The following is a 24,956-nucleotide window of genomic DNA, read 5'->3' as shown; positions in this document are numbered from 1 at the left end:
AAAGGAGACCGCTATAAATTTTTATATTTCAGTAAATACTACTTCGAATAAAAATAATATTAGTAGAAATATGTTTGAATAAATTTATTATATTACAAAGTAGCAATTACATAAAATAATTTTAAAACACGATGGAAAATTCAAGTTAGTGGAATATTTGCATTTGTTTCTCGCTTGTACGTAATTGAATACATTAAAATATAAATAAAATTTGAAACCGACAAGGAGGCCGCACTATAGTATAAAATTGAGAGTTTCATAGCTACAATAAAATTATTTTATAATAATTTATATTATTTGTTCTAAGATATATGTTTGTATCAATACTACTTGTGTTACGTCTAATCGATATGAGCTAAGATTCCTATCAAGTCACGACTAGAAGAAAGTGATCGAAGCAATCGGTTCGGCATTGTCCTGTTGACCCGAGTGATTCGAGCAATTCTAGTTATCCGCATCCCCAGAAGACTCGATACGGAGTATTCGAATTCGGGTTAGCGGGTCCGTGGAAGACTATTTCCTCGAAATGCCGGGAGTGTCCGCATAGTGATTTCAAATGGAGAAGTCGGGGGACCGAGGTGTCTGACCGGAAGCGTGTCCGCGTCGTGTCACCCGTGAAAAGGAGTCTATTTTACATAATGTGACGCGGTACTCCAATCCTCTTCGACAGCACCCGCGCTCGCAGGATTACTTTAGAAGAGGACAGACAAGATAAAAAGTATATATATATAAAAATACACGACCCGATAGGATAGCACACAAGCCGGAAGTCCAGGATTTTCTCTCACGCAGCACAAAAAGCGAACGAATCGTTCCTAGGGACGCAGGCTCACGTCGTACGGTTTCTTTTAATTTTTTTTTTCACTCTACCTGTTTCTCCTTCGTTTTCGATGCATGCTAATTGACGAGCCGGTTAACCGCAACGGCGAAGTTGATCCTTCGACAAGCCGGTAAGGCGAATTGATGAAAGGAACAGGCGAAACATAATAAATGAATAAAACGGGGGACGTACGTCCCTTCGCTGTTATTATCGTTACTTTCTTTTCTCGTTGATACATCGTTACTATTTGTACATCCTTTCACGATCATCATTTGCTAACAGTTCAGACTTGTAGATCTCGAGAGCGAGCTGATTTTGTTTCCAGTATAGAATTTAGAACGAAGACGTTCATTTCCGTTTCTCGCGTGTTCATTAGGTAGAGTATTTATCGTTCTTTTTACTTTGGTTCTTTTCAATTACGTTCCAATTTGGTTTTTGTAGCGGTTTCGTGTATCGAACGATATTGATTATATTGTGCTCGTGTAATGCAACAAAATGTCTGTGACATATGTAAGAAGCATGCCGTTCGCGTAGTTAACGTTTACTGGTTCCGTAATTCGTTCTCTCGTACGATTTTCTCCGCCTACCTTTACATTCTCTATTTAATTATACATATACGAGCAACTTGGAATGACGATGGAAAGAATGTTGAGAGTTAACGTTTCTATATATTATATATATATATATATAACTGTTTTGTGCCTCGAGATTTATTGCGTGTTTTTTCATCAATTTACAAGTTATACGTTCTTTGAGCTAGCGTACCGTTTGCGTTGTTTGTACATTGTTATACGAACCTTCATTATTACATTACATATGTTTACACGTATATTTTTCACTTGGAATGATGCCTGCTCGTGTTTTCATATTTTTCACAGAGAAGAAAAAATAAAAATAAGAAGAAAAGTATAATTCTCTTGCATGAAACACTTTACCCCGTCCAATTACGGTATATATACTTTTTCCCGTTGAATTTTTCCCGACGAATGCTCGTCTCTCGTTTTAGTGACGCGAATCAATGAATTCGGTTCCTTTGTTAAAGCACTTTATGCATTATTTTCCATTTTTATCCGGGCTCTCTTTGGTTGAGAGCTACACCTTTTAGTTCGACGTTTACAAATAAGTTTCTATGAAACGAGCACGATTTTATTTCAACAAGAAGTTCGTTCGACGCACGCTCTTTTCGTTTCCGTTCTTACGTTCACTATTTTTGGTAATCGCTGTTATTCCTCGTAATTAATTCCTTTGATTGAAACAACGAATGAGTAAACATCGTACTACCCTTCCGAGTACGACATCGTCAATTCAAGTAGTTTAAACATCGGTTCTGTTGACACGCTCACACACACACACACACACATACACACAAGTACATGCACACAAGTTGTTGTTACACTCTTAGCGATGCGTAAGTATGCATTCAACTAACATTCGAACCCGTTGAAAATGCATGGAACACGAATATATTTGCGCGGTTACAAAACGCGACGCAGCAAAAAATAAACGTAGCAGGTAGACGCCATCCCATATTCTCGATCCTCGTCGAACAAATCAATTATCACTTCACGCTGAATCGGCAAATCGTGTCTCTTTGTTAATTATAAAAAACCAGTGTTGAGTCCAGGTTCATAATTAAATGTGAATAGAAAACTGATTGATAACAGGCAGAGCAGCATAGACTCTTTGACCGAAACGAAATCTTCCTGTTTAATCCCATTTTCTTGGAATGTCATTTGTGCTGGCATGAATATTTATCTCAATTTTTATAATCAAGTCCTTACGAATCCTATTTTTAATTAGTGAATTGGTAAAAAGACGTTTGATCTCTGAAGAAGTCTTACGAAACTCTTCCAAATGCACGTGTTAAGTCCTTCTTAAAACATCTAATACTACAATCCTTCAGGTAAAATAGCTTATCGTAGTTAGACACCTCGCATGAAAGCCAATCCTGTCATCCTAATTGTAAGAAATTAATAAAAGACCGGCCATTACAAGAATTCTATAAAACAGCTCTGCTTCGTTCCGAAAGCACTTAGTATTACAATAGAATCTGTCCAAGTGTTTAATGCTTGACAAATGATTAAAGCGAGATAAAGCAGTGAGTCAAATAGATTTGATGAGACCAGAGATGATCTGTCAGCCTCAGAAGCGACGGTCGACGAGGATCGCGAGATGGGTATCAGTAAAGAGATTCGCCTGAAGATTTTAAGCCAATTGGATCGTATTTTTAGTGCCGCCGCGGTGGACGGTGGAACCTATCGACCAGAACGCCGTTGTAGGTCACGGCGTCTCCATCGCCTGTCAGGCTGAGGGATTTCCCATTCCGACGGTGACTTGGAGGCAATCGATCGGTAAGTCACGAAACCACCCCAATGCGGTATCCCGAAAAACCATCTGAACCATAAACCGCGAGACATACGTCTGGCATCGATCCTCGACGTTGATACAATTAGTCTCACCGCAAACGATATTCCCTTGTGCCTTTGTACCATTCCTTTCAAAAGCTATTTGAATAATGTTATAAGTTATTCCTCCGTATTTGATTATTCATTCAATGAAGCATAAAATTTTCGTGAAAGTTCCACTGCATTATCTTGAAACATAATTAATTATTGTTATTATTGCTGTTTAATAAAGGAACATCAAGGGATTGTTCTCTCTGTCATCTATTGACGTTCATGCCAATATTGCTTTAAATAAAAGTTGATCCGTACACGTTTCTTATCTTCTCTTATCTGTCTGGTATAAATTCGTTCTACTGTCGAGAATTTCTTTGTAGGAAAGAAATTCATGATGCATGGTTCACTTTGAGCGAGCGAACTGCCTTTCGAGTTCGATTTCATTTCCTGTTGCAGCCTCCTTACTTTTAATAAACTCTCGCTTTGATGGTTCATCATTTTTTGCCCTCTGCACGAAACTCGCGTCTCCTGGTATACGGAAATCGTGAATCCTTGTTAGTAGCTCATATTCGTTCGAGGGAGGAAGGTCTCACGAGTCCAGGACTTTCTTGTTCAGCTTTGCCTTTCAGTGGTTTCGTTTAATTAGCAAAATCCATGTCGCGGAGCTTTGGTGCCAAATATGTTCCAATCGTGAGGAATAGGAACACTGTAGGCTCATTAGTCGGTCGTTATTGATCTCAGAAATTCTTATTTCTATCTCCGTTGCAAAGGGTTCAATAACTCCTGACTGTTTCACGAATGCCATCGATCGGTTCTCATCGAGTTACAGCTGCCGGGTGTATTTAACCCCGGGTTGACAAAGAGATCCATCAGAAATTTCGCTGATCGCCGGTTTCCGGCGGTCTCTCGTTCAATCTGAAATAAGCTCTCCGCACGATGAAGCGGTAGTACAATTAGTTTCATCGGTTCGTTGCTCGCGAACATCATATTACCCAGGAACCAAGTTCCTTCTCTTTTTCGCATCTTCAACTCCGGCCTCGTTTCACCAAAATTAGACCGCTCTTCAATCCAAATAATGGACCGCAGTATCAATTCCTTCTTTTTCATGTCGATATTTTAATTATCAAAAAACGTTTGTTAAAATGTATTATAAATAAAATTGTACGAAACACAAAATGCGCACCTGATCTCATGTTTTAATTTGCACAAAAGACCGTAATAAAAAATCTAATGTCGACGGTTTTAAGAATACAATATTTGGATTCATTGGAAACTGGGAAAGTACTTGTCAACTTTTCTCTTGGACATTTACCAGTTTCCCCGGTGTGTATTGTATCGGAAAGAATGTCGGATGACGTTGATCCAGCACGATGTACCATTCCCATCGTCGAAAGAAGGAAACGACATTGTGAATTCCAACGAATCTTCCCTGCCGCGGTGATCTCGCGGTAGAAAATTCTGTAACATTCATAAGAGGATATTTCGCGAACCATGGAATTCGTTCGAAACATACCGGAACGAGTTCCGCTAGAAAATGTTTAAAAATCTCATGGTTATGAAATTCGGTTTAAAGAGTATGTCGAATATTGTTCGACAGAAACGCTCGCGGTTCGTCGGTTCTCGCAAAGAATTAATTACTGCCACGTCTAGTTTGTAAAGTGGCTGACAAACCGAGCATCCTGTGAAACCGCAGCTTGACTCACAAAGCCTCTCCTCTGTTTATCACGAGTCCCGATAATAAACGGGAGGTAGACGGAGAATTAGCATAGCGGGTCACGTTAGACGAGTAATACATAGCTTGTTCCCGGTGCTACACACAGGCGATACACCGGGCGACTACAGAGAGCTGGGATATAGCGGCACCGAGGGAGCAGGGGTTGCTGGGAACGGGTCTCTGGCGATACCACGGGTAACCAGAGATCACGCCGGGTTCTACCTATGCCAGGCGAGCAACGGGATCGGTCCCGGGCTCAGCAAGCTCATTCAGCTAACAGTCCACGGTAAAATATTCACGCAACACTGGGTTACTCACCGCACAGCCTGGAACCTGGAAGTGTGTCAGTCCCGCGAACTTAGAATTCCGGCCACGAGCCACGGAATTCTTCGTCCCGAATTTTTCCGCCATCCGTGGAGGACGCCTCCCGGAGGCGTTACGCTCCGTTTTCCCTGAAAACACTACGCGATACGATCGACTGGCTACAACCCTCCAGTTCCCAGACCGATTTCTGCTTTAATTTGGACAATCACTCATAACAAGTCCGCAGTTTCATCGCTTAATTGAGCCGAGCTCTCTTGAGATGTAATTACAGATAACTGAAATCGTACATAGCAACGTTGAAGGGTCGATGCGTTCCATTCTGCATTTTTTTATTCATTTCCTTTACCAGCTATAAATTCGAGGGAAATGTAAAACGTATTTGACCTCGCGTAAAAAAGAAATTAATTTATGCAACGCCAAAACTCGAGTATTTATCGTTCGGTATACTGGTTGAATTTAATGTAGTTACAAAAACGTTTCGATTTCCCGAATGTAATATCATTCTGTTGTTGCTTGAAATTAAATTTGCAATTAAATTGTTCTATAATTCTCTGCGAATTGGAATAATGGATCAAAATATCGAATAGAAGTCTGTTGCGCGGGCGTGGCGTTTCCCATATCGTAAGAATTGAAAGGGAAGGATTAATAGTATTGATTATTGAATTGTATGAATTCTCAGCGGGTCCGCAGGTATCGGTGAAAACGCGTCAGGAATCAGTGCGACGAGGAGAGAGCGTGACGCTTCGCTGCGAGGCCGAAGGAGACGCACCCCTTGATCTGAGCTGGCGTGCGCGTGACAGCCGAGTCGATCCCAACTACGATGTTAGGTTTGTATCGAAATTAATCAAGCCCCTTTCCACCCTGCCGGAGCTTACGGTGGATGAGAGTGACACTTCGATCTCCTATCGATTGACGGGGCCGCGGTTTAATTACTATGCGAGTATCTCGCGGGTGGGACACAAAACCTGATCAACGCGTCAGCCGTCGGGCGGTCAAACGCGGAGACGTTTGAAAAATTGCTGGAAATTTATCAAATGATTCAAGAGTATATATTAGACGACGCTGTGTCTCGGGCGAATTTCCTCGAGGGAATCGCGAACGCGGTGGATCCCGTCAGTTCCACTTCGCGAAGCGTGTGACTGAACGTCATAGTTGGAGAGTTCCCCGCGAAACATTTTCCCAACAGCTCGCTCAGCACAGCTCGCGGCGCGACGGCGTGCTTCGCCTTCATTACGGAATTATTCGGCTCATCCCTCGTTACGTCGCCTAACTTCTGCTCAAGCGAAATTGCCACAGACAGGATTCATCGATAACTCTCCTCGAATATCTATGAAATTTCGTGGATTTTAATTGAGACGACGAGGCGGGCGATCAATCTTGGTGTACACCGATAAAATGCATGTTCGTTGCACCGCAGGTACACGATAGACAACCAGAAGGTGTCCGGCCGGGTGATTTCCGAGCTGCGCATCATCCAGGCGAACCACATCGACCGGGGGGACTACATGTGCGTGGCTACGAACGCTTACGGTCACGCCAGGGCGACCATCAACCTGCTCGTCCAGGAGCCGCCGAATTTTCCCCGGGATTTACACATTGCCGAGCAAGGCAGCAGATCGCTGCTGTTGGCCTGGTCGTCGCCGTCGAGCGAACAGGATCCGGCCCACGCGAACTCGCCTATAACCAACTACATCGTGCAATACAAGGAGGCGCAGGGTAGGTCGCACGTTTCGCTTTGTCCCGCGTACACACTGCCGATGTATCGGATGACACGCGCGATTATCGATCGAGGATGCCTGTCCATCGTTTCGAAGCCTCCCACGAATCCAAACCGGCACGCGGTGGGATACTCGAGTCGCAAACGAATTCTCTGATTGAATGCACAAAAGAAAATCGGAAGGTGATAATTGGTATTGCTGCTCTTTAATACTGGAGCACAGCTATATTTAATTGGACCACCAAATAATAGAATTCCTGCACAAATGAAATATTGATTGATACAAGAAAAGTTTGCAGATTTTATAAATTCATCATTCACCCATCAGAATTACGCAAACACATATGCAGTTTCATTATCAACCAGTTTTTTATTTTTCACGTTTTGATAAACGTTCTCCGTGCGACGGAGTAAAAGGATTGCTGTTTTATTTGCTCGTTTGGCTTTGGTTAATTAAAGTTCGATTCGATTGATATCGAATTTAATTGGTGGTCCGACGTTACAGTTCTGTTTAATGGAATGGAAATGAGGAGGTCACTGGGCCGTGCTTCCTACGAGGTTGCAGCTAGCTCCGAGATAGAGAGGCGTGTCTCGGAAGCGTGTACCGTGCCCGTGACTCCGATTGATCGTGTCCGAATACGCGTTGGATCCGTGGGCTTCGTCAGATTGGCATTGAAGATCGCTCGAACTCATTATTGTCACTAACTTCGCACAGCCATACATTCCTTGGCGTTACACAACGTGTCCACACCATCCTCCAAATTTTTATCTGAATTGGAAAATGGATAAATAAACGCTGGCGGTTTCGAGTCGAAATGGCAATCATTATCAATTAATTTGTGAACGTGCATAGAAGTTAGTCTATCTCGTATAAACAAAGGGTGATATTAATTTATTCCATCAGTCTGGAGACCACTAGATTTTACTCTAGAGGTTAGTAACACGGCGCACGGCTGTCTACGTGTCTCACAACGAGATGAAAGCTGAGACTCCAAGGGAAATAGATATGCCAGCGTTGTTGGATTATAGTCTGCCTAACTTCGAAAACCAGAGAACCCTTTCACACAAACCAACGTGCCTCGAACTTGAATACCTGAGGACGATGTTAAATTTCGGTGAAATCTCGGAATGTGATTAGAAGAAATCTGAGAATTCTCTGAGGATCTTAACCCACTTCGCGGACTTGGATAACTGAATCTTTATGTGGCCGCGTGATTTATCGCTTTAGTATCCGCGCGAGGAAAAGGACTCCCTGAAAGCTTCTTTGGAATTCAAATAGCAAGCTCGTGACGCTGTTACCCAGCGCGTCACCGAGATCCATCTTAGTGTTCCTGACTTTACCTGTGTCGTTTGGTTCATAACGATTTCCGGGGACGCGTCAAACTTATTTCCATTTCACTCGATTGCTTTCTCGTTACTTCAATTCTGTCCCATTTCGTGGCTTGGTTGTATTCATTTTTATCAGAATTCGATTACCGTTTGTCTATTCGAAGCGAAACACCGACACGAAATGAAGAGGTGCGTATAGATTTTTAGATGAGAAAAATAGATTACAAGGATCTTCACGTAACATTTATGTTACTAATTCCCTAGAACACATTACATTTTCATCAATTTCCAACTTGAATCAACTTAATAATGCATCTATCTAAAAATATCGCAGATGGATAAAAGAATAAATCATGGTAGACACTTTAAAAAAGAAAAAAAGATTTCATTAACGTCTGCGACAGTATTTATTTGTACTCCGTGCTTACACGAACTTCCTCGACTCCTCTATATTTTAATTGCTTTCTATCCGGCGCGGTACAATCGCCGTTTCATTACAGGCTAGGTCTCGGCGTCGGAAGGAGTTTGATTCGTAATATCTCGACCGGTGCCACATTAAGACTCCATTATTGGACTGTCAGGCTGGATCTCAAGTTTAATCAATAGCCCAGCTCGGAGGCAATCGTTGGGAATGAAATTATAACGCAATATGGCAAACAATATCTAATCAATCGAGGAGGTGGGATCGTTGTTTCTTTCGTATTGATTCGCTGATTGGACACGGATCCAACCGCGAGTTTCCTCGAGCTTCCGTCGAAACTAAATGAAATATTAAACGATCCTACGAAATCCGGCCAATTCGCGTTTTTACATTTTAATGGAAAAATTCATATCAGTACGTCAGTTGCGATCTTTGCTCGAAAGTTTTTCAATTTTCACGAAAGCCTGGTCTCCCGTGGTTTCGTCGACCGAACGAATTGTCATCGATGGTGGACCCAGCGGCCCGTTGTGTTCGAGGTTATTTAATTACGCCGCGTGGAATGACCTGTTTTTTCCTTCACCGAGTTAGGGTGTCATATCGAGCGAGGGGCGGTTCACGATTTTCATAGGAGCGAAAGGAAGTCGAAGTTTGCCACGAAGTCTTCGCCTCGCTCTGTCTCTCCCTTTATTTTCGCGTCGGAAAGTTCCCTTTGAAAGGCAGACCGAACCCCCCCTCGCACCTCGCGGGACCGCCGGGCTGGCCGCTCCCAGGATCCGATCCCTCGTTAACTTCGGATGTCCTCATTTACGCCTAATCGACTCGAATCGCCTGGCCGCCGCTAAATTATCGAACTTAACACATGGAAGGACGGAGGCGCGGTGTGAACGCAACGTGAAACACGTTTTCAGGGCAAGCACCGAGTCGGGAATTCGTTAGCACGGGGGGAAGGGACCTCTTCTCGCCGTGATCGATCGTGCGAACGTGATTTTTATTTCAATTATTTTACGATATTCCATGTAGAAAAAAAAAGATTGGAGCTGTTCTTTTCACGTTACATTCCAGATAGTATATAAATAATTCCCAATTCCGAACTGCCTCGTCAGTGAAACGCAATTCACATTCGAGAGGGAATGTAATAAAAAAAAAAAAAAGTGGAACAATACGTAAAGTGAGAAATATTGCATTTTTCGTTCGGTTAAAATGGAGCGCACTTGATTAACTTGTTTGAAGCTTGGGAACACGCGTCGTCTGCGCCCCCGTCGAACTCTACCCTTTGCGGGCCAACTGCACTTTCGCACGTTCGATTTTTCGACTGCTTCGAGGCGGATTACTGCTACCCCGTCCGTTCGTGATACCAACTAATTCTCCCGAGCTAACTTTATTTCCTCTCCGCGTTTCTCTCGTCCTATTGTTTTCCGAACAATAAAGCCATTTGAACAGAATCGATAGAATCCAGTGCAAGAATCGTGACCTTCGTCTACGCGAAAGTACAGATGACATTCGAACACGCGTTCAAGCAGACGTCGGTCACGGATACACGGAATTTAAATTGAATTCGCGAGAGTTTCATCCGGGAAGTTAGCACAGTTCGCGGAAGTTCCCTGAAATATGATTATTACATCTTCATCGTAAATTCTGTCTCGCCGCGAGCCAGCGAACGCGGTTTAGTCTGCGCCAGCGTTTCGTTTTCCCGAGGCTAGCTAGCTCGCTTAGGAAACGGAGGGTAGCTCTGTAACCGTCTCCGGGCGACGTTTCGCGTGTCATAAATCCGTCGACTATCCACCCAGCGATGCACAAGCCCTCTAAGCGTTGTCGTTGCATTTTGCTGGAAAGACGTGTGGCATGAGCACAACACGCAGAAGATGGTGTCGGGGGACAACACGGTCGCGCTGATTTCGCCACTAAAACCGGCGACCTCCTACCACTTTCGGGTGCTTGCGGAAAATCACCTTGGAACATCAGCGCCAAGCGACATCCTTCATGTCAGTATCATTTAACAAGAATTCATTTCATGGTATTCATTCACCCGCGCGAGATCCGCGTTCGTTCATTTACATCCCGCCTCTATGTTCTTTGAATCATGCGAACACGACTGACGGTGACGACAACAGACCCAGACCGAGGGCGAGATACCCAGCGGACCGCCCAGGCACGTCACCGTGGAGGCGTTAGGACCCCAGCAAGTGAAAGTCACCTGGCAGCCGCCCGATCGATCCCTCTGGAACGGGGAACTTCTTGGATACACGATCAGCTACGCCAATCTCGGGTATCGTTATCCGTTTACGGCTGTTTAGAATAGTTCCTACCGCGGGATCCACGAATTACGAGAGAAGGGAGACTCGGAAAGGATCTACGTCGATTATCGCGACGATTCCGTCGACAATGGCTCGACGATCGGTTCGCTACGCGGATAATAGCACCGCTTTGTTCTCCTGTCCAGTAACAGATGTTACTTGGATAGCTATTCCCTTTTCACTTTTCAAACGAGTAGTCCAATCTCTAGTTTCTATCGTTTACAACAGCTCGCTCACATCTAGTAATTCGTTTCTTGTTTCCGCTTACTAATTTATCACTTCTTTATTTCAATCAGTGAAATACATATAAACGTAATTGTTTAAAATTATTGAAGAACTTGGATGATAATTTTGAATCATTAATCGAATTCGTCGTTCGTTATCAAAATTCTGGATTGTAATTCTTGAAGAAGTCTGCTCTGATTTAGGAGAAGGGAATTTCATATCAGCTCCGCGGGGAGTTGAGTTCGGGGAATCAGAGAACCATTTTTCGCTCCAGTTTCCACGGGATGGGTTTAAGTATCGGCGAGTTCCGCGTTCCTTCTCTCGCGTTTTATCTTTCCGCCTGGAGGAACATCGAGCTTGGCTTTCTTTCAGAGGGAATGATCAATCGGTGAACATCACTAGAGTGGGAATCACCGGTAACGGGGACGGCTCCTACGATTATAAGCTAACCGGGCTTCGAAAGTACACCCAGTACAGCATAGTAGTGAAGGCGTTCAATAATAAAGGCGACGGGCCAGGATCTGACCCGGTGACTGTGCAGACCCTTGAAGACGGTGAGCCAATGCTATCAAAGCTTGTTCCTTCCTTTTTAATTTTCTGTTTATCTATCTATTGTGTTCGGCTCGCTGCGAAGAATGGTTTTCAATTTGGCCTCGGAGATCTGAAACTTTTTCCAGTTGCACCACATTTTATATTAGATTTTCCTCCTCGTCGAGCTTTAATATACAGACTAAGGAATATTTCGAATTCTCGAGCAGGATTTATTAGCGCAAGCATAGGAACTAATTGAACATACATTTGCTCATTGAGGTGCAATATACTGCTGGAAAAAGATCGTGACAAAGAATAAATCGTATACCTCGCCAGTTTCCGTTTTAATATACAGCGCCTTCTCGCGCGCTGATGAGGCCAGAGCTTTATGCGGTGCGACGAAACGGCGAAATTAATTTCAGCGAGAGCAGTTTACACCCGGAAACCCGCAATAACACCCTGAGGGCGTAAAAAAATTTTGCATACATGGGATGTATATCGTAGGTCAGGCCTCATTACACACTCACTCTTTCTTTTTTATCACCGGGTGACCTGTTGTTCTAACTTGTTGAGTTTTGGCTACGCGAAATCCTTCTTTTTAAAAAATGAAAGCCAGACTGAATAGCTGAAAAGAGTTAAGGTTCGTTACAGTCTTCGTTATTAGTCTTAGTTATTATGTGATCATACAAAGTCTTCATTATTATTAAATTATNTTGCAATTCATAAGCTATGGAATGTTGCTTACTCGTTCTTATTGATTACTTTTTATATGAAATTTAATTAATCCGCAGCGTTCTTCTTCGCTTGTTTATATCAATGATATTTATTAATTAAAAATTAACTCGATTTATGACAAAAATCTTAAAATATTTAAATGCTTGCAACTGTGCGGAACTTTGGAATGTTAGGTATAAGCATGAGATCCGTCGCAGACTCGCGTGATTTCCGCGGTCCATTCCTCAGGAACAATGGCGCGGCTTAATTGCGCGGTTTCCTTTGCCGGTACTCGAGGAAACGGTTACGGTACATTTTCTAAGCCCGTCGTTTAGTAACGATCTTACATACGAAACTGCATTAATTCAACGTGAAAACCCGCAACAACTCGTTACGGCGGTAGAATTTTAAATAGGATCAAATTCTTGCGGCTGTACGTATCCACCTACGCTGTCGGAAAATGTTTGATGACCGCGTTCCAATTTCCCTCTAGTTTCACAGATAGCAAAGAATCCGAGACATCCAGCCATCGAACTACGGACCCAAGGAATTCCCTTTTGTATTCTGCAAAAAACCACCGACCGAATCCCTTTGTACGACACGCGTGCCTCGCGTTTCTGTCGTTCTTTTACGTTTGACACTTGATTTAGGAAGTCCCTCGGTATTATCCAACAGAATTTCATAAAGTAAACACGTACATGTAATATTTTCAGATAATAAATTTAGAAAGTCCGATTATTATCATTGTGAACGAAAATTTACTTGGGAATTTCTCTATCCGAGAATCTCGTCTGTCCAATCAGAGACTCCGCTCGAGATCGATTCGTCCATTCACCCAATCGAACTTAAACAAGCGAATGCCTTCTGCAGGGATCACTTATAAAAATCTAAATTGACCTATTCCATCGAAGGTTCCTTAAGAATCTCGTCGATTGAAAACACGGAAACGATCCACTCGGCATTCGCTTTTTGTCACCCGCTCGAATTTCTCCTCGAAACTGAGAACTCTTCTACAGCTACGTCGTTTGTCACAGTAACCGGACCTACACAGAACTTTCCATCGTCCCGCCTTCGCTCGAATTTCCAGAGACACGAATTCATTTTCACCTTTCAATGTACATACCATGATCATTTAAAATTGAATCAAAATAGCAACGAATCGAGCAGAAGTATTCTCAAAATCGTTTTATCTCTACGCCATTTGCATCACATCGACCAATTGGTTTGTACAATGACTGTCGTAATGTTTCATACAATAATTTTTATACTAATTTGCACTACTTTACTTAGAATGGTTATTACAATATTGATATAGTAATTGATAGAAATGATTGATGTAACACAGTAATTAACAGATCTATAATGATACTTGATGATAATGATAAAGAACTGAACGTTGATAGTGCAAATGTGTTAATTACATTTCCTCGACCGTGAAACGAATTTATGGTTACGACTGTGACGCAGTTCCAAGCGCCCCTCCGCAGACCGTAGCGTGCGCGGCGCTAACCGGGCAGACCATTCAGGTGACCTGGAAACCACCGCCTTCCGACAAAGTTCACGGGGTCGTGCAAGGCTACAAGTTGCTGTACGAGGCGGCCAGCGCGGTCCTCGAGCAGCAGGCGGGCAGGGAGACGAAGATCGTCCATGCACTCAGCACGGTGCTCCACGGTTTGAGCCCGTACACGAATTACACGGTACAGGTGCTTGCGTACACAAGGGCCGGCGAAGGTGTCACCAGTAGCCCTGTATCCTGCACCACCGAAGAAACTGGTAAGTCGTTTACAGATTTTATAAGAAAATTGCATGTTGCAAGAATTGCAAACGCTGTACGAAATTATTTAGACTGTCAGAAATGAATAAAATAAATGATTAAAATTTTACTATCTTAGTCATAAATATTTACTTGTATCAAGATTTAACAAGTGAGAAGAGTAAGTCGTGGAGAAATGTTGTCATGGGAGTGGAATCCCGTTGAGATCTTTTTGAGAGATCAATCGTCGCCTTACGGCAAGTTATCATTGACGGTAGATCAATATATTCAGGGAATTGTGGGTCACTTTTCATCTAGTTTTAGACAGGATTCGACCAAGAATAGAACGGTTGGCCAGAGAACTAGAATACTGGGTTTATTGAAACGTTAATGAGTCGTTCGCGACATCGGTGGAGGTATTATGTTATTAAGCTTCTTGGAACCGGCTGCAATGGAACGCCTATTCCAATTCTAATTTCCAAAGTTGAGAGCGTTTCTACTAATTATCCATCTCATTTAGCTCGTGATCAGACTTTCTAGATTATTAAAAACGTCAAATAGAACGCATCGAGAAACGAAATAAAAATATTTAAAGGGATTTGCACGTGGAGCCGAGAATTTCTCGCTGAGCCGAATGCGTCTCGAGTGGCACGTACGGTTGAAACCAGAACCGGAGGAGGCCACTTGCAGTTGGCGAATTGCAGAGAATCACTTAACGAGTACGGCGAAACGGGAACTGAAAGAGTCAATGACAGAAACTTTAACGCGCCTTTGAAGTAGCATAATACGGGTTTTCCATTAAACGCACGCGTTCCCGTTTGGCGCGGCCGAAATTTCGCGAAATGGGTCGCGAATAATTGTATCGCGAGATCCGTAATAAAGCTTGAACAACGGGACTAGGCGCGGCGTAATCGAAAATTCGTGTATCATGAAGAAAACTCCGACCGGTGGAATTTGTCAACAGCAGGAACTCGTTGCTACCCGTCCGTTTCGTTGTTTCGTGTCACGGACAGCTCCAATGTGCACGCATAATATTTAACTGCTTGTCAATGAGTAAATAAATTAAAACGAATGTCCCTTCGGAGTTAAAAAGGTTTATATATATTATATATAATTAATATATATATTTATAATAATAATTAACATATGATATATAATAAATAATAATTAATACATGATATATAATAAATAATAATTAATATATAATAATAATATTATATGTAAGATGTTGGTTTATATAAAAAATAATTATATTGACAGTTTCTCTCTTTTTCTTGTTTTATATTTGCATCGCGCAATATCTTTTGCTCGCAGTTCCAGATGCACCGGAGCGGGTGAAGGCTGTGACTAGCAACGAGGACGCTGTGGTGATATCCTGGCTGCCTCCTCGGAGGCCGAACGGTATCCTAACCAAGTACACCGTGCATATCCGGGTGTTGGACCAGGGCCAGGAGGTGAAGATCACTAAAAGCTCGCTGCCTGCGCAGAGCTTGCACCACGAGGCGACCGGGTTGAAGCTGCGCGAGTCCTACGAAGCCTGGGTTACGGCCTCGACCAAAGTGGGGCAAGGGCCCAGGACTCCGGTCATCAAACTTCAGCTGAGCAGCACCGGCAGTACTAGTAAGTCCAAGAAACTTTTCATCCTGGATTACAAACGTTTCTTTCCACTTTCTTGCCTTTTCCCATGTACCTTCGACCAGGGACATAAATTTCTTCAAATATTAATTCACATTTTTCATGTATCATGCAGGCATTATTATTAATTCTCTTTGAACTATGTAATCTTCTGCATTTCTCTGTTTTGCCGAATATGTAATATATCTCTTGTTAAATATATGCACATATATTCCTATGTGATCGTTAATAGTTAAAGAGTAGGCTGATCTGTGGGACGAGTTTTGAGCTCGTTTCGTACGAATGGGATGTTTAATCGATGCCTCGTTTCGTATGACTCGCGTTTGAGTTGATGGAAGTTAGAATCTGCCGAGCGAGGACTGTGCCAATACTGAGAAATTCTGTATTTTAATCGTTGTTCGCGTTCGCCGCCAATGATTGAAATCACTGCGAGTTTCGTTCCTCGAGTGACCTGTTAAAAATTGCCGGCGCTCGCTCCGGGAAACACGGGAGTTTGTTGAAAGCCGGAGGGGTGGCACGATGAACGGCGGAAGTTTCGAAAGCTGAACTCAAACACGGATCATAGCTAGAGGAAGTTTAACGAAGAGCAAGGATAACTGGGACTTTTAATTAGTTCCAGCAGCTATAATATCGTTCGGAGTGCCGCTCGTGGTGCCGTGGAGGGTGGACGTCAATATGGCCTGTCTCGCCGTGGGTAATCCGCCGCCGACGTTGGAATGGCGCCGCGGCGACGTCAAACTGCAGCAGAGGTAAGTGTGAAACGTTGCTCTCGATCGGGCAGTCGAGTGTGCGATCATGGATTTCCCGTGGCAGATCCGACATCGGGCCGGACAACACATTGACGCTGAGGAACGTGCAAAGGTCCCACGAGGGCAACTACTCCTGCCACGTCAAGAATTCCCTCGGCTCCGACGAAATCGCCTACACGCTTCAAGTACAAGGTATCGAAAAACAGGAATGATGCGTATAAACGAATGTCGGTTAACGTTGAGGTGCGTTCTGTGGCGAACTTTCTCGCGTCGCGTATTACTGCGGGAATAAAACGAAAAAATCAGCAACGGCTTCGAGAACGGTTCGTTAAAAGTTTCGCGTAACCATTTTCCGTCCCACTGGTCGCGTCATTATTCTCTGTCAAATAATTCACCCTCCTAAACGAACGAGTTCTGATACATTCAACCGAATACAAAATCAATTAATACAATTTCGTCTGTCGTTCACGCATGATATCGATTACCTGCGTACTGAAATCGTTTCACTGAATTACCTTAAAATTCGTCGGGAATCTCATCTACCGTAAATTAGAAATTCCTAGCAGGTTCTCAGCGAAGTTTCATTAGCATTAAGGGAAACAGGTTCTCGGCTCATTGTTCAGCGCGATTAATCAGCCGTCAGACATTCCCGGGCGATCAATCCAAGCAACGTAACTTTGCTTAGTGCCGCCGACGCCGCCGACTTTGCTCGCCACCGGCACGACCACCGACGCTGTTCAGCTGCAGTGGAAGCAAGGCGACAATGGCGGCGCGGCCATAAGAGGCTTCCTGTTGGCCTACCGCCGGGAATTCTCCGAGTGGGAGGAAGTGATGCTGGACCGGAAGGCCACCACGCATCTTTTGGAAGGTTTACAATGCGGAACCAAGTACCAGTTCACTCTGGCCGCGTTCAACAGAATCGGTAGCGGGAGCGCCAGCAAAATAGAAACCGTCAAGACGAATGGAACGAAACCCGTCGCGCCGAAGAAGCATCAATTGATCAAAGTTAATCAAACATTTGTTACCCTCGAGTTGAACTCTTGGCAAGACGGTGGCTGCCCTCTGTTGTACTTCGTGGTGGAGTATAGAAGATTGCCCGGCGATTGGTTACTCGGTGAGTGCGCTTTAACATTGCAATTAAACCGAGGTCGAATATAGTTAAATTAGTTCGGTATTCATGATTTTCTACATACAATTCAACGGATTAATTTGGTTAAATCTTTGATAATAACCGTAAATTGCGGTGAAATTGGCCGGCAAGAACGTATCGTCACGGTCTGTTACGCCGAACGATCCTAATTCCGTTACAGTGTCGAATAACGTGCCGCCGCAATCGAGATTCCCTATAGTGGACCTGGAACCGGGTACCAAATACGAGCTCCGTGTCAGCGCGTACAACAACGCGGGATCCACGCAGGCCGAATACCTGTTCAGCACGCTGCCGCAGACCGGCAGTAATCGAATACACGACGAGCATTCACCGGAAATCGAGGAGACCTCGCTGTTTTTCGACGCCCACGTACTGGCGCCCAGCGTGATATCGCTTCTCGCAGTGTTCCTCGCAGTGGCTGGCGTTTGTTTCTGCTTGAAAACACGTAAGTCCATTTTCACGGAAATATTTCACGCGCCGCGATTTCCCGGAGCTTGGTCGAGGTTCATCTCCACGCTGCGTTCTATTGTATTTAGAAAGAATGTGAATAGAAAATTCATAGCGCAGTGCTACTATAAATGTTTCATTTAGTGGTCATTCAAATAATAGATTGACTCTATAACTTTGCATCGGGCTGATGCATATAATTAAAGTCTGACGAGCACACACACTTCGTCATATTATACAAACAATATCCTCGCGTCAAACAAAGAACCGTCGAATCGCAGTTCAATTAATGATTCTAGTTATGCAAACGTGTAGATATTTAATTGTATAACCGGAGGCGTGCAGGAATCCAGGATATCGTGGCGTTCGAATTCGTTTGTACACATAATCAGATACAGTTCGGTTTTCGTACGCGCATCATAGAATCGTCGACGTCCTACGCGATTGCATGCAATTTAGATGGTCTATGAAAGTTAACTCGCCGGAAACTGGTCTGGAGTCGATCAAAGTATAATAGTTCACCGGTCAAAGGATCTGGTGTCTAAATTGATAGAGCCAGACGTCTCGAGTGTAGCCGGTCGATCGATCGTCGAAGGAAATTCGAAGGACGCGGATCGAATGTCGGCGGTGGCAATTTGCATCGAGCCAGAAGGGTGTGCTGGCGCCGCACTCGTGCCACTCGTCGTTATTGAGTAGCTAAACGTCGCAGGATTGTGCTCCAATTACCATGTCCACCTTTGAGGGTCGGCCAGCCGCAAGATATCGGGCGAAAATTGATTCCCCCTTCTCGTTTTCTCTTCCTTCTTTTTTTTTTTTTTTTATTCCTCCCTCGCACTTTCCCGGCGACCCTCGCGCCTTTATTCGACCGACCACTTACCGCCGCAATGTCAACATCACCGGCTCGGTATATCCGCTCGGAGCAATTCGATTAATTAAAAGCCTGGCGAAACGAGGCTGCCGGGCGCGCTTCATGCAATTATACCTGGCGTTGTTGATGCTAACACGGCACGAACGTTCAACTGGCACGCGCGGAACGACCGGCAAATATTTATGCGTCCACGACGGATTCGCATGCGACCGCGGCTCGTTCCGAAACGTATATTTCGGCAGGCGTATCGCGTCGACTAATTCAATCCCATTCTTCCCCATAGCGTAGTAATTAACATTTTTACCCGGGTTTAGTTATGCCCGAGATGTAATTAGAAGTTTAACCCAGCTCCTTTGTTCGCGGAAACTTTGGCGGATCGCCAAATAGCGTCGAAACCGTTCTAAGACTGCGCTAATCGATTTTTCAAACAAACGTTCGATTCTACCGTTTAGACGAACGTAATTTAAATTGAAAATGGCCCCGTTAATTGGTAAAGAAACGAAGCGTTCGGTCTCTGACGGCGACTCGCGTCCACGAGTTAATTACTGTGATCGCAGACGCGGAACGGTCAGGTCGGGCGAACGACCCGAATTCGCAAACGCAGGCCGCGCTGGAGAACAAGCATAATATGGAGCAGAGGGAACAGTACTATGCGACCGTGAGGAAACCAGGCCAGCAGTCGCCCTGTCGCGAGGTGAGCGCGCTGGAAAGAATACCCGAATATTCCGAAGACATTTATCCGTACGCCACCTTCAATCTGCCCGAGCAGGAAAACCTGTCGGCGAACCCGATGCGACAGGCGTTCTACTACGAACGCAGCGAAACCATGCTGCAAGGCAATCAGGTACGTTAATCACAAACGGTCGTCGATAATTGGAAATCATTTCTTGATACGCGCTACCAATTCTTTGTTAAAAATGAACGGTCTCCCTTTATATCGATTCGATTCTGTCTCTGAAATGTATCTTCATCGAGAGGCCGAACGATATATCTGTGTGAAAGAGATCAAGCCGATGATGTATTGCTTGTATACACATAGCTATATCCCACGAGATCAAAGTAACGTCGGTACGACGTAAGGCGACTTCCGTTGATGTATCGAGCTTAGATCGAATCCGGTTAAGGTTTTCCCTGCAAGTCTCTTCCCTTTCCCTGCACAAAAATGTGTTATTATTGTATTCGGGGTTTATGTGCACGTTCCCACCGTCGCTGTTTCACGTTCACGAGAGAAGTATTGGTAGCGATGGAGATTGCGAAGAGGGCACGGGTAACTTTTACACGTTGCAGTGCGACATGGACCAGTACACGAAGGTACGTGGTAGGGCGCGGCGAAAGTCGAAGTCGTTCAAGTCGGAGTCCGAGGAGTACGACACCCTGGGCTCGGACAGCGACACGGAGGTCGGTACCAGCAGCCGCACCGAGTCCTCGAACCACCTGGACGATTCTGGGCCGGCGTCGATAATGACGCGGTCGCCGGGGCCGAACTCCATCGGGCAGAGGGAGCAGCGACTAGCCCTGGTCCCGAGGCCGGTTCATCATAGTAAGTTAGTATTCGATTTTCTGTGTCGACGCCGGCAACAGTCTTAAAACAGCATCCAAGTCGCCACTAACGTCTCACGTTTCTCCCACCAAACGTGTCTCTCGCGTCCACCTTCCAGATGTGCTGTACCACACGCACGAATCAAGTACATCAACCGAGCCGTCACCAACTTCTGAGAGGAAGACCTTTCCCAGGCTCGAAAAGCAAAGGTACTTTCATATCATTCCTGTTACACACTCTTCTGTTAGCCTTACTCTGTATCATCTCTAACGATCATAGAAGACTAGATACTTCAGTCGCTTTACGTCATTTTTAATAGAGGTATAAAGATAGGATGAACGTTAATGCTTCAGGAATCAAGGAGCAACGGCCGACATTGGGATGGACGGCCGCGTGCCGGGTATTCTTCGGCCCGTGCTGAAGCTCTCGGAGTCCGGGATGCATTCGTATTCGAGGGGCGCGTTGTCGAATCATCCTTCGAGGCCCGGCTCCTGCGACCGGTTGGGGAAAGATCCGAGCTCGAGGAAGTCCGTGGAATCGTTGTGCCTGTTGGAGGAGCCCGGTTCGTCGAGGATGCCGAGGAGGGAAGAGGACTGGGGCAGCGAGCTGTCTACGTTGGAACTGAAGCCGCCGACAGGTTTCACGGACGCGCACGAGACCAGCGAGGCCGAGTGCGACATCGACATGAAGCTGAAGCTCCACAGGAAGAGGACGGGTTTTCCTTCTAACTCGCTCTCGAAATCGCCTAAGGACTTTACTATCACTGTCTAAGTGTGTTTTAATCAAATATTCGAAACAAATCGCGAGATCGAAACGAAACGAAGATTTAAAAAAAAAAACAACAAAATGTATCGCATAAGGGTACACAGACACGTACACGACCTAACAGGAACACAGACACGTAAGATAATAACGATGCCAAAGCATGATGAGTGTTAATTCAAAAAAGCGAAAAATGTAAAAAAAATGATGATACGCAGAATAAGAAACAGAACGTTTTCCTCGCCGTTGAGATTGTCGGGATCCCCTAACGCTTCTCTGTGGATGGATAACTGTCTTTCCGTGTAACTACCGTCGACGATCCATTTACAATAAAGTGGTATTTTTTTAAAAAAAATAACAAGAAAAACCAGCGATCGTGTCTCGGCGTTTTCTTTCAAGAACCTTCCCCTCTGTAACAAGTCTCGTATCACTTTTCACGTTCCAATTCAGATCGTGAAATCGAGTAAAAGCACAGACGTGTGGATTCAAACGGATTTTAATTCTTCTTTAATTCCAGTAACGTTAAAATGACGATCCGTGGTCATAAACTTGCCGTCAATCAGCTTAATTGCCAACTCTTTATCAGTTTAGCATCAGCCGCGTTTCCGACAGAAATTCGATTCTCGGATAAATTTCGCGATAGAAGTATTACGTTCTGATCGATACACGAAACATGCTTCATATTATCCGAACATTTTTAGAATCATTTCCGAATTTGAATATAAATTGTGAAATCCACGTAAAGTGCCCTGAACTTTTCAAATTAATTAAAACCATTCGCTCGGTACCCTTCACGATTGTGTAATGAGAAACTACGAATTGAACTTCCTACTTGACGCGAGTGTAATCAACTTTCAATGAAGCAGCCAGACGTTTTCGATAGAACTTCTGGCGTCGAGTATCAACAGTAATTGAAATGGACAGCGGAAACTAGAGAAATGAAAATGATGAAGATATAATGAAAAACTCTTTTTTTTCGATAGTAAGAAGTGTATATTACTACAACATGTTCGTGGGACATCGAGATGAGGGACGGGGAGATGGAGTGGGGGTTTCGCTACTTTTCTACACGGCAGATACGTACATAATAAAGAAAAAACACACACATATCAGCTGTGACAATAGTTTGTTCGCGTATCAATACGTGTCGTGTAGCCGCAATCTATTTCTCTTTTTTTTTTTTTTGTTCATCAGGATAGATTACAAGAAAGTTCGTACTTAGAAAAGAATGGAAACTACACTCCCATTCGAATCGTACGCGGGTCAATGCCCGTTCTCTATAAAAGAAAAAAAAAACAGAATGATTATAAAATATGGCAGTCGAACAATGTTTCATTTCGTTGATCTCATTAGATCCTTTCATTAAAGGGGGCCTGGAATGTCTCTTAACGTCACCTATTATGTTTCTCTTTTTGATTTCTCGTTTTTCCTCTTCGTTCGTTCGCATAAAAAATCCGCGTAAACGATATTGGCAGACGGTCGTTGGCAATGTATTCTCATGCGCAATAGTGGAAGAGAAAGAAAAGCTGTGAGCGCGAGCGACGAGGATCATCGCCAAGGAAATCTGAATGAACATCAGTCTGACACTTAACATTGAGTATTACGCAGGTAACTGGTTAACATTTATCTCAGTGTGTTATACATCCATGCTAGCTTAGTACATAATTGGTCAAGATACTGTTACGGTGGAAGGACATATATTCTTGTGCTTCTCCCCCTCAGGAAAACCTGATCGAACAATAGCTTGCACGATCAAAACGAGTCCTCTCTAGATTCGACCGTTCGAACTTCCAATTCTATTAGACTTTTGCAAAATTTTGTACTGTAATTTGGAACGTCGCGCGACAATGTGGTTGTAATCAAATTTCTCAGCAGCTTGATGGAAGTTTTAATTAAACTCAACTAAAAAGGGAGTATGCAAATTCGTTAATACTACCCCATTATTCTCGCGGAGGTATGAAGGGTGCATCGAGGGCTTGAAAGCGCTCGGGGTTGCACGTATGCGGGATTGACTCGTATATACATATACGTGTTAGCCAGTAACACATACATAATTACTAGGAATCTGAATTTAGTCCCTTTAAAATTTGAGAAGATTGTACACGCAGTCGAGTCTGCCTTATATCACTTAATTACATTTATTAACGACGTGTACAAAGGAATGTGGACTGCGTGTACAATGTGAAACATTATGGATACGTATATAAAGAGCTCTCTTATCGTAGGCCTGTGCGAATACTTGCATTCAAATGTTGCGCGTCGATCGACTCGATGCCGCGAAGAAACATGATATTAAAAAAAAAAAGAAAAAAAACAGCACTTTCCACGATTCCTTCGCTTCTTACATTATCCTCGCTCTCGTTGTTCGATCCTCTAACTCTAAACGCTACGAACCGGTTTCCCGATGATATTTTCGTTCTATTAATTCTCTCTAACGATCAAGCGTGTAGACCTCCGACACGTTCATTTACATTTTCTCAATGGCTGCGTCTGCAATCCGTTCATCGCACCATGATTTTTAGTTCTAAAAGTAATCAGACACCGATACGTTTATTGATTATGGGAATTGATTTTAATTCTCGTTCAAAGCATAAAAAATGATGATAAAAATTAAATCAATAATGCCGGAGAACAGAAACTCGTCTCACACGCGTCACACCATCCGGCATACAGCTAGAAACTCTTTGAACATTTTTAATCCAAGATTGTTCCTAGGTTCGTGCCAAGATTCAACACGCATACCCAAAGCAAACGAACAGCCGTAAACGCAGCCACGCGTTTATCACAAATCGCTCATTCGTTGCAACAGTGACGGCATGATTAAAAAAAATTATTGAATGAAAATCGATATAAAATAGCACGTGGGCAACGTCATTTGTCATAGAGTAATGTCAGTTTAATTACTAATACATAACAACACGTTGAAATGTATCACTGCGGCATTGACTGAGTGAAATCTCGTTCCGCATTACAGAGAAACGAATCGAACGAATGGGAACGACGTCGTAAGAACGGAAACGGAACAAGGAAAAACGTGTGCGTCGATTACGATTGTGTTATGCTGACTAGAGTCTAAATTATCCTCCTATACACATCTATCTCGTTATTCTCCGAATTGAATTATGTATAATATTTATATTATGTATAAACGACGCGCCGACCGAGTTACACAAATCGATCCACACGCATCCCTTAATTTCGAATGTTACTCTCTCAGCCTCACTCTTTCGTTACACTTAGTATTTATTCATATACGTACACTCAGAGTTTACGGTGCTTATCGTAAAATACAGTACAGATACGCGTTCGAAGTACGACAAGACAGAAGGAAATCTGTTTATCTTCCAAGGTTTAAAGGTTCGGAATGATGTCCACGCGGGCTTGTATATCAGAAGCTATCGCAATTTTCAGTGAACAGCCGCTAGAAGCTGATCCAGTCGGTTCGAAATTCGTTTTACAGTGTGTAGTCTGCATTCATGTTATAAATATCTGGATAGAATATTTATATATTTATATTTGCAGTTTTATAATTTTATATATATATATATCCATATTTATATTTAT

General features: G+C 43.7%; 1 protein-coding gene across 7 annotated transcripts in view; it reads left to right on the top strand.

Moving 5' to 3' along the window:
* LOC108623055 (Down syndrome cell adhesion molecule-like protein Dscam2) overlaps nucleotides 1-21,763 on the top strand; it is a 97,500-nt gene extending 75,737 nt beyond the window's left edge. For 2 of the 7 annotated variants that reach the window (XM_026811959.1, XM_018021317.2), the window contains 17 exons: nucleotides 3,052-3,171; nucleotides 5,040-5,219; nucleotides 5,937-6,084; nucleotides 6,675-6,973; nucleotides 10,558-10,706; nucleotides 10,836-10,990; nucleotides 11,616-11,797; nucleotides 13,956-14,261; nucleotides 15,556-15,861; nucleotides 16,490-16,625; nucleotides 16,690-16,817; nucleotides 17,311-17,739; nucleotides 17,936-18,220; nucleotides 19,648-19,934; nucleotides 20,378-20,630; nucleotides 20,749-20,839; nucleotides 20,984-21,401. In XM_026811959.1, coding sequence (XP_026667760.1) covers nucleotides 3,052-3,171; nucleotides 5,040-5,219; nucleotides 5,937-6,084; nucleotides 6,675-6,973; nucleotides 10,558-10,706; nucleotides 10,836-10,990; nucleotides 11,616-11,797; nucleotides 13,956-14,261; nucleotides 15,556-15,861; nucleotides 16,490-16,625; nucleotides 16,690-16,817; nucleotides 17,311-17,739; nucleotides 17,936-18,220; nucleotides 19,648-19,934; nucleotides 20,378-20,630; nucleotides 20,749-20,839; nucleotides 20,984-21,401 — 3,872 coding nt within the window. Of the gene's footprint in view, nucleotides 1-3,051; nucleotides 3,172-5,039; nucleotides 5,220-5,936; nucleotides 6,085-6,674; nucleotides 6,974-10,557; nucleotides 10,707-10,835; nucleotides 10,991-11,615; nucleotides 11,798-13,955; nucleotides 14,262-15,555; nucleotides 15,862-16,489; nucleotides 16,626-16,689; nucleotides 16,818-17,310; nucleotides 17,740-17,935; nucleotides 18,221-19,647; nucleotides 19,935-20,377; nucleotides 20,635-20,748; nucleotides 20,840-20,983 lie in introns of all 7 variants that reach the window. The other 5 variants (XM_018021318.2, XM_018021316.2, XM_018021314.2 and 2 more) reach the window with 5 other exon arrangements.
* Nucleotides 21,764-24,956: the final 3,193 nt, after the last annotated feature.

Source organism: Ceratina calcarata, unplaced genomic scaffold (assembly GCF_001652005.2).
Source record: "Ceratina calcarata isolate Rehan_Ccalc_2016 unplaced genomic scaffold, ASM165200v1 scaffold250.2, whole genome shotgun sequence".
NCBI lineage: Eukaryota > Metazoa > Arthropoda > Insecta > Hymenoptera > Apidae > Ceratina > Ceratina calcarata.
Note: the sequence above shows the minus strand (reverse complement) of the source record. Positions and strands in the feature narration are given on the sequence as shown.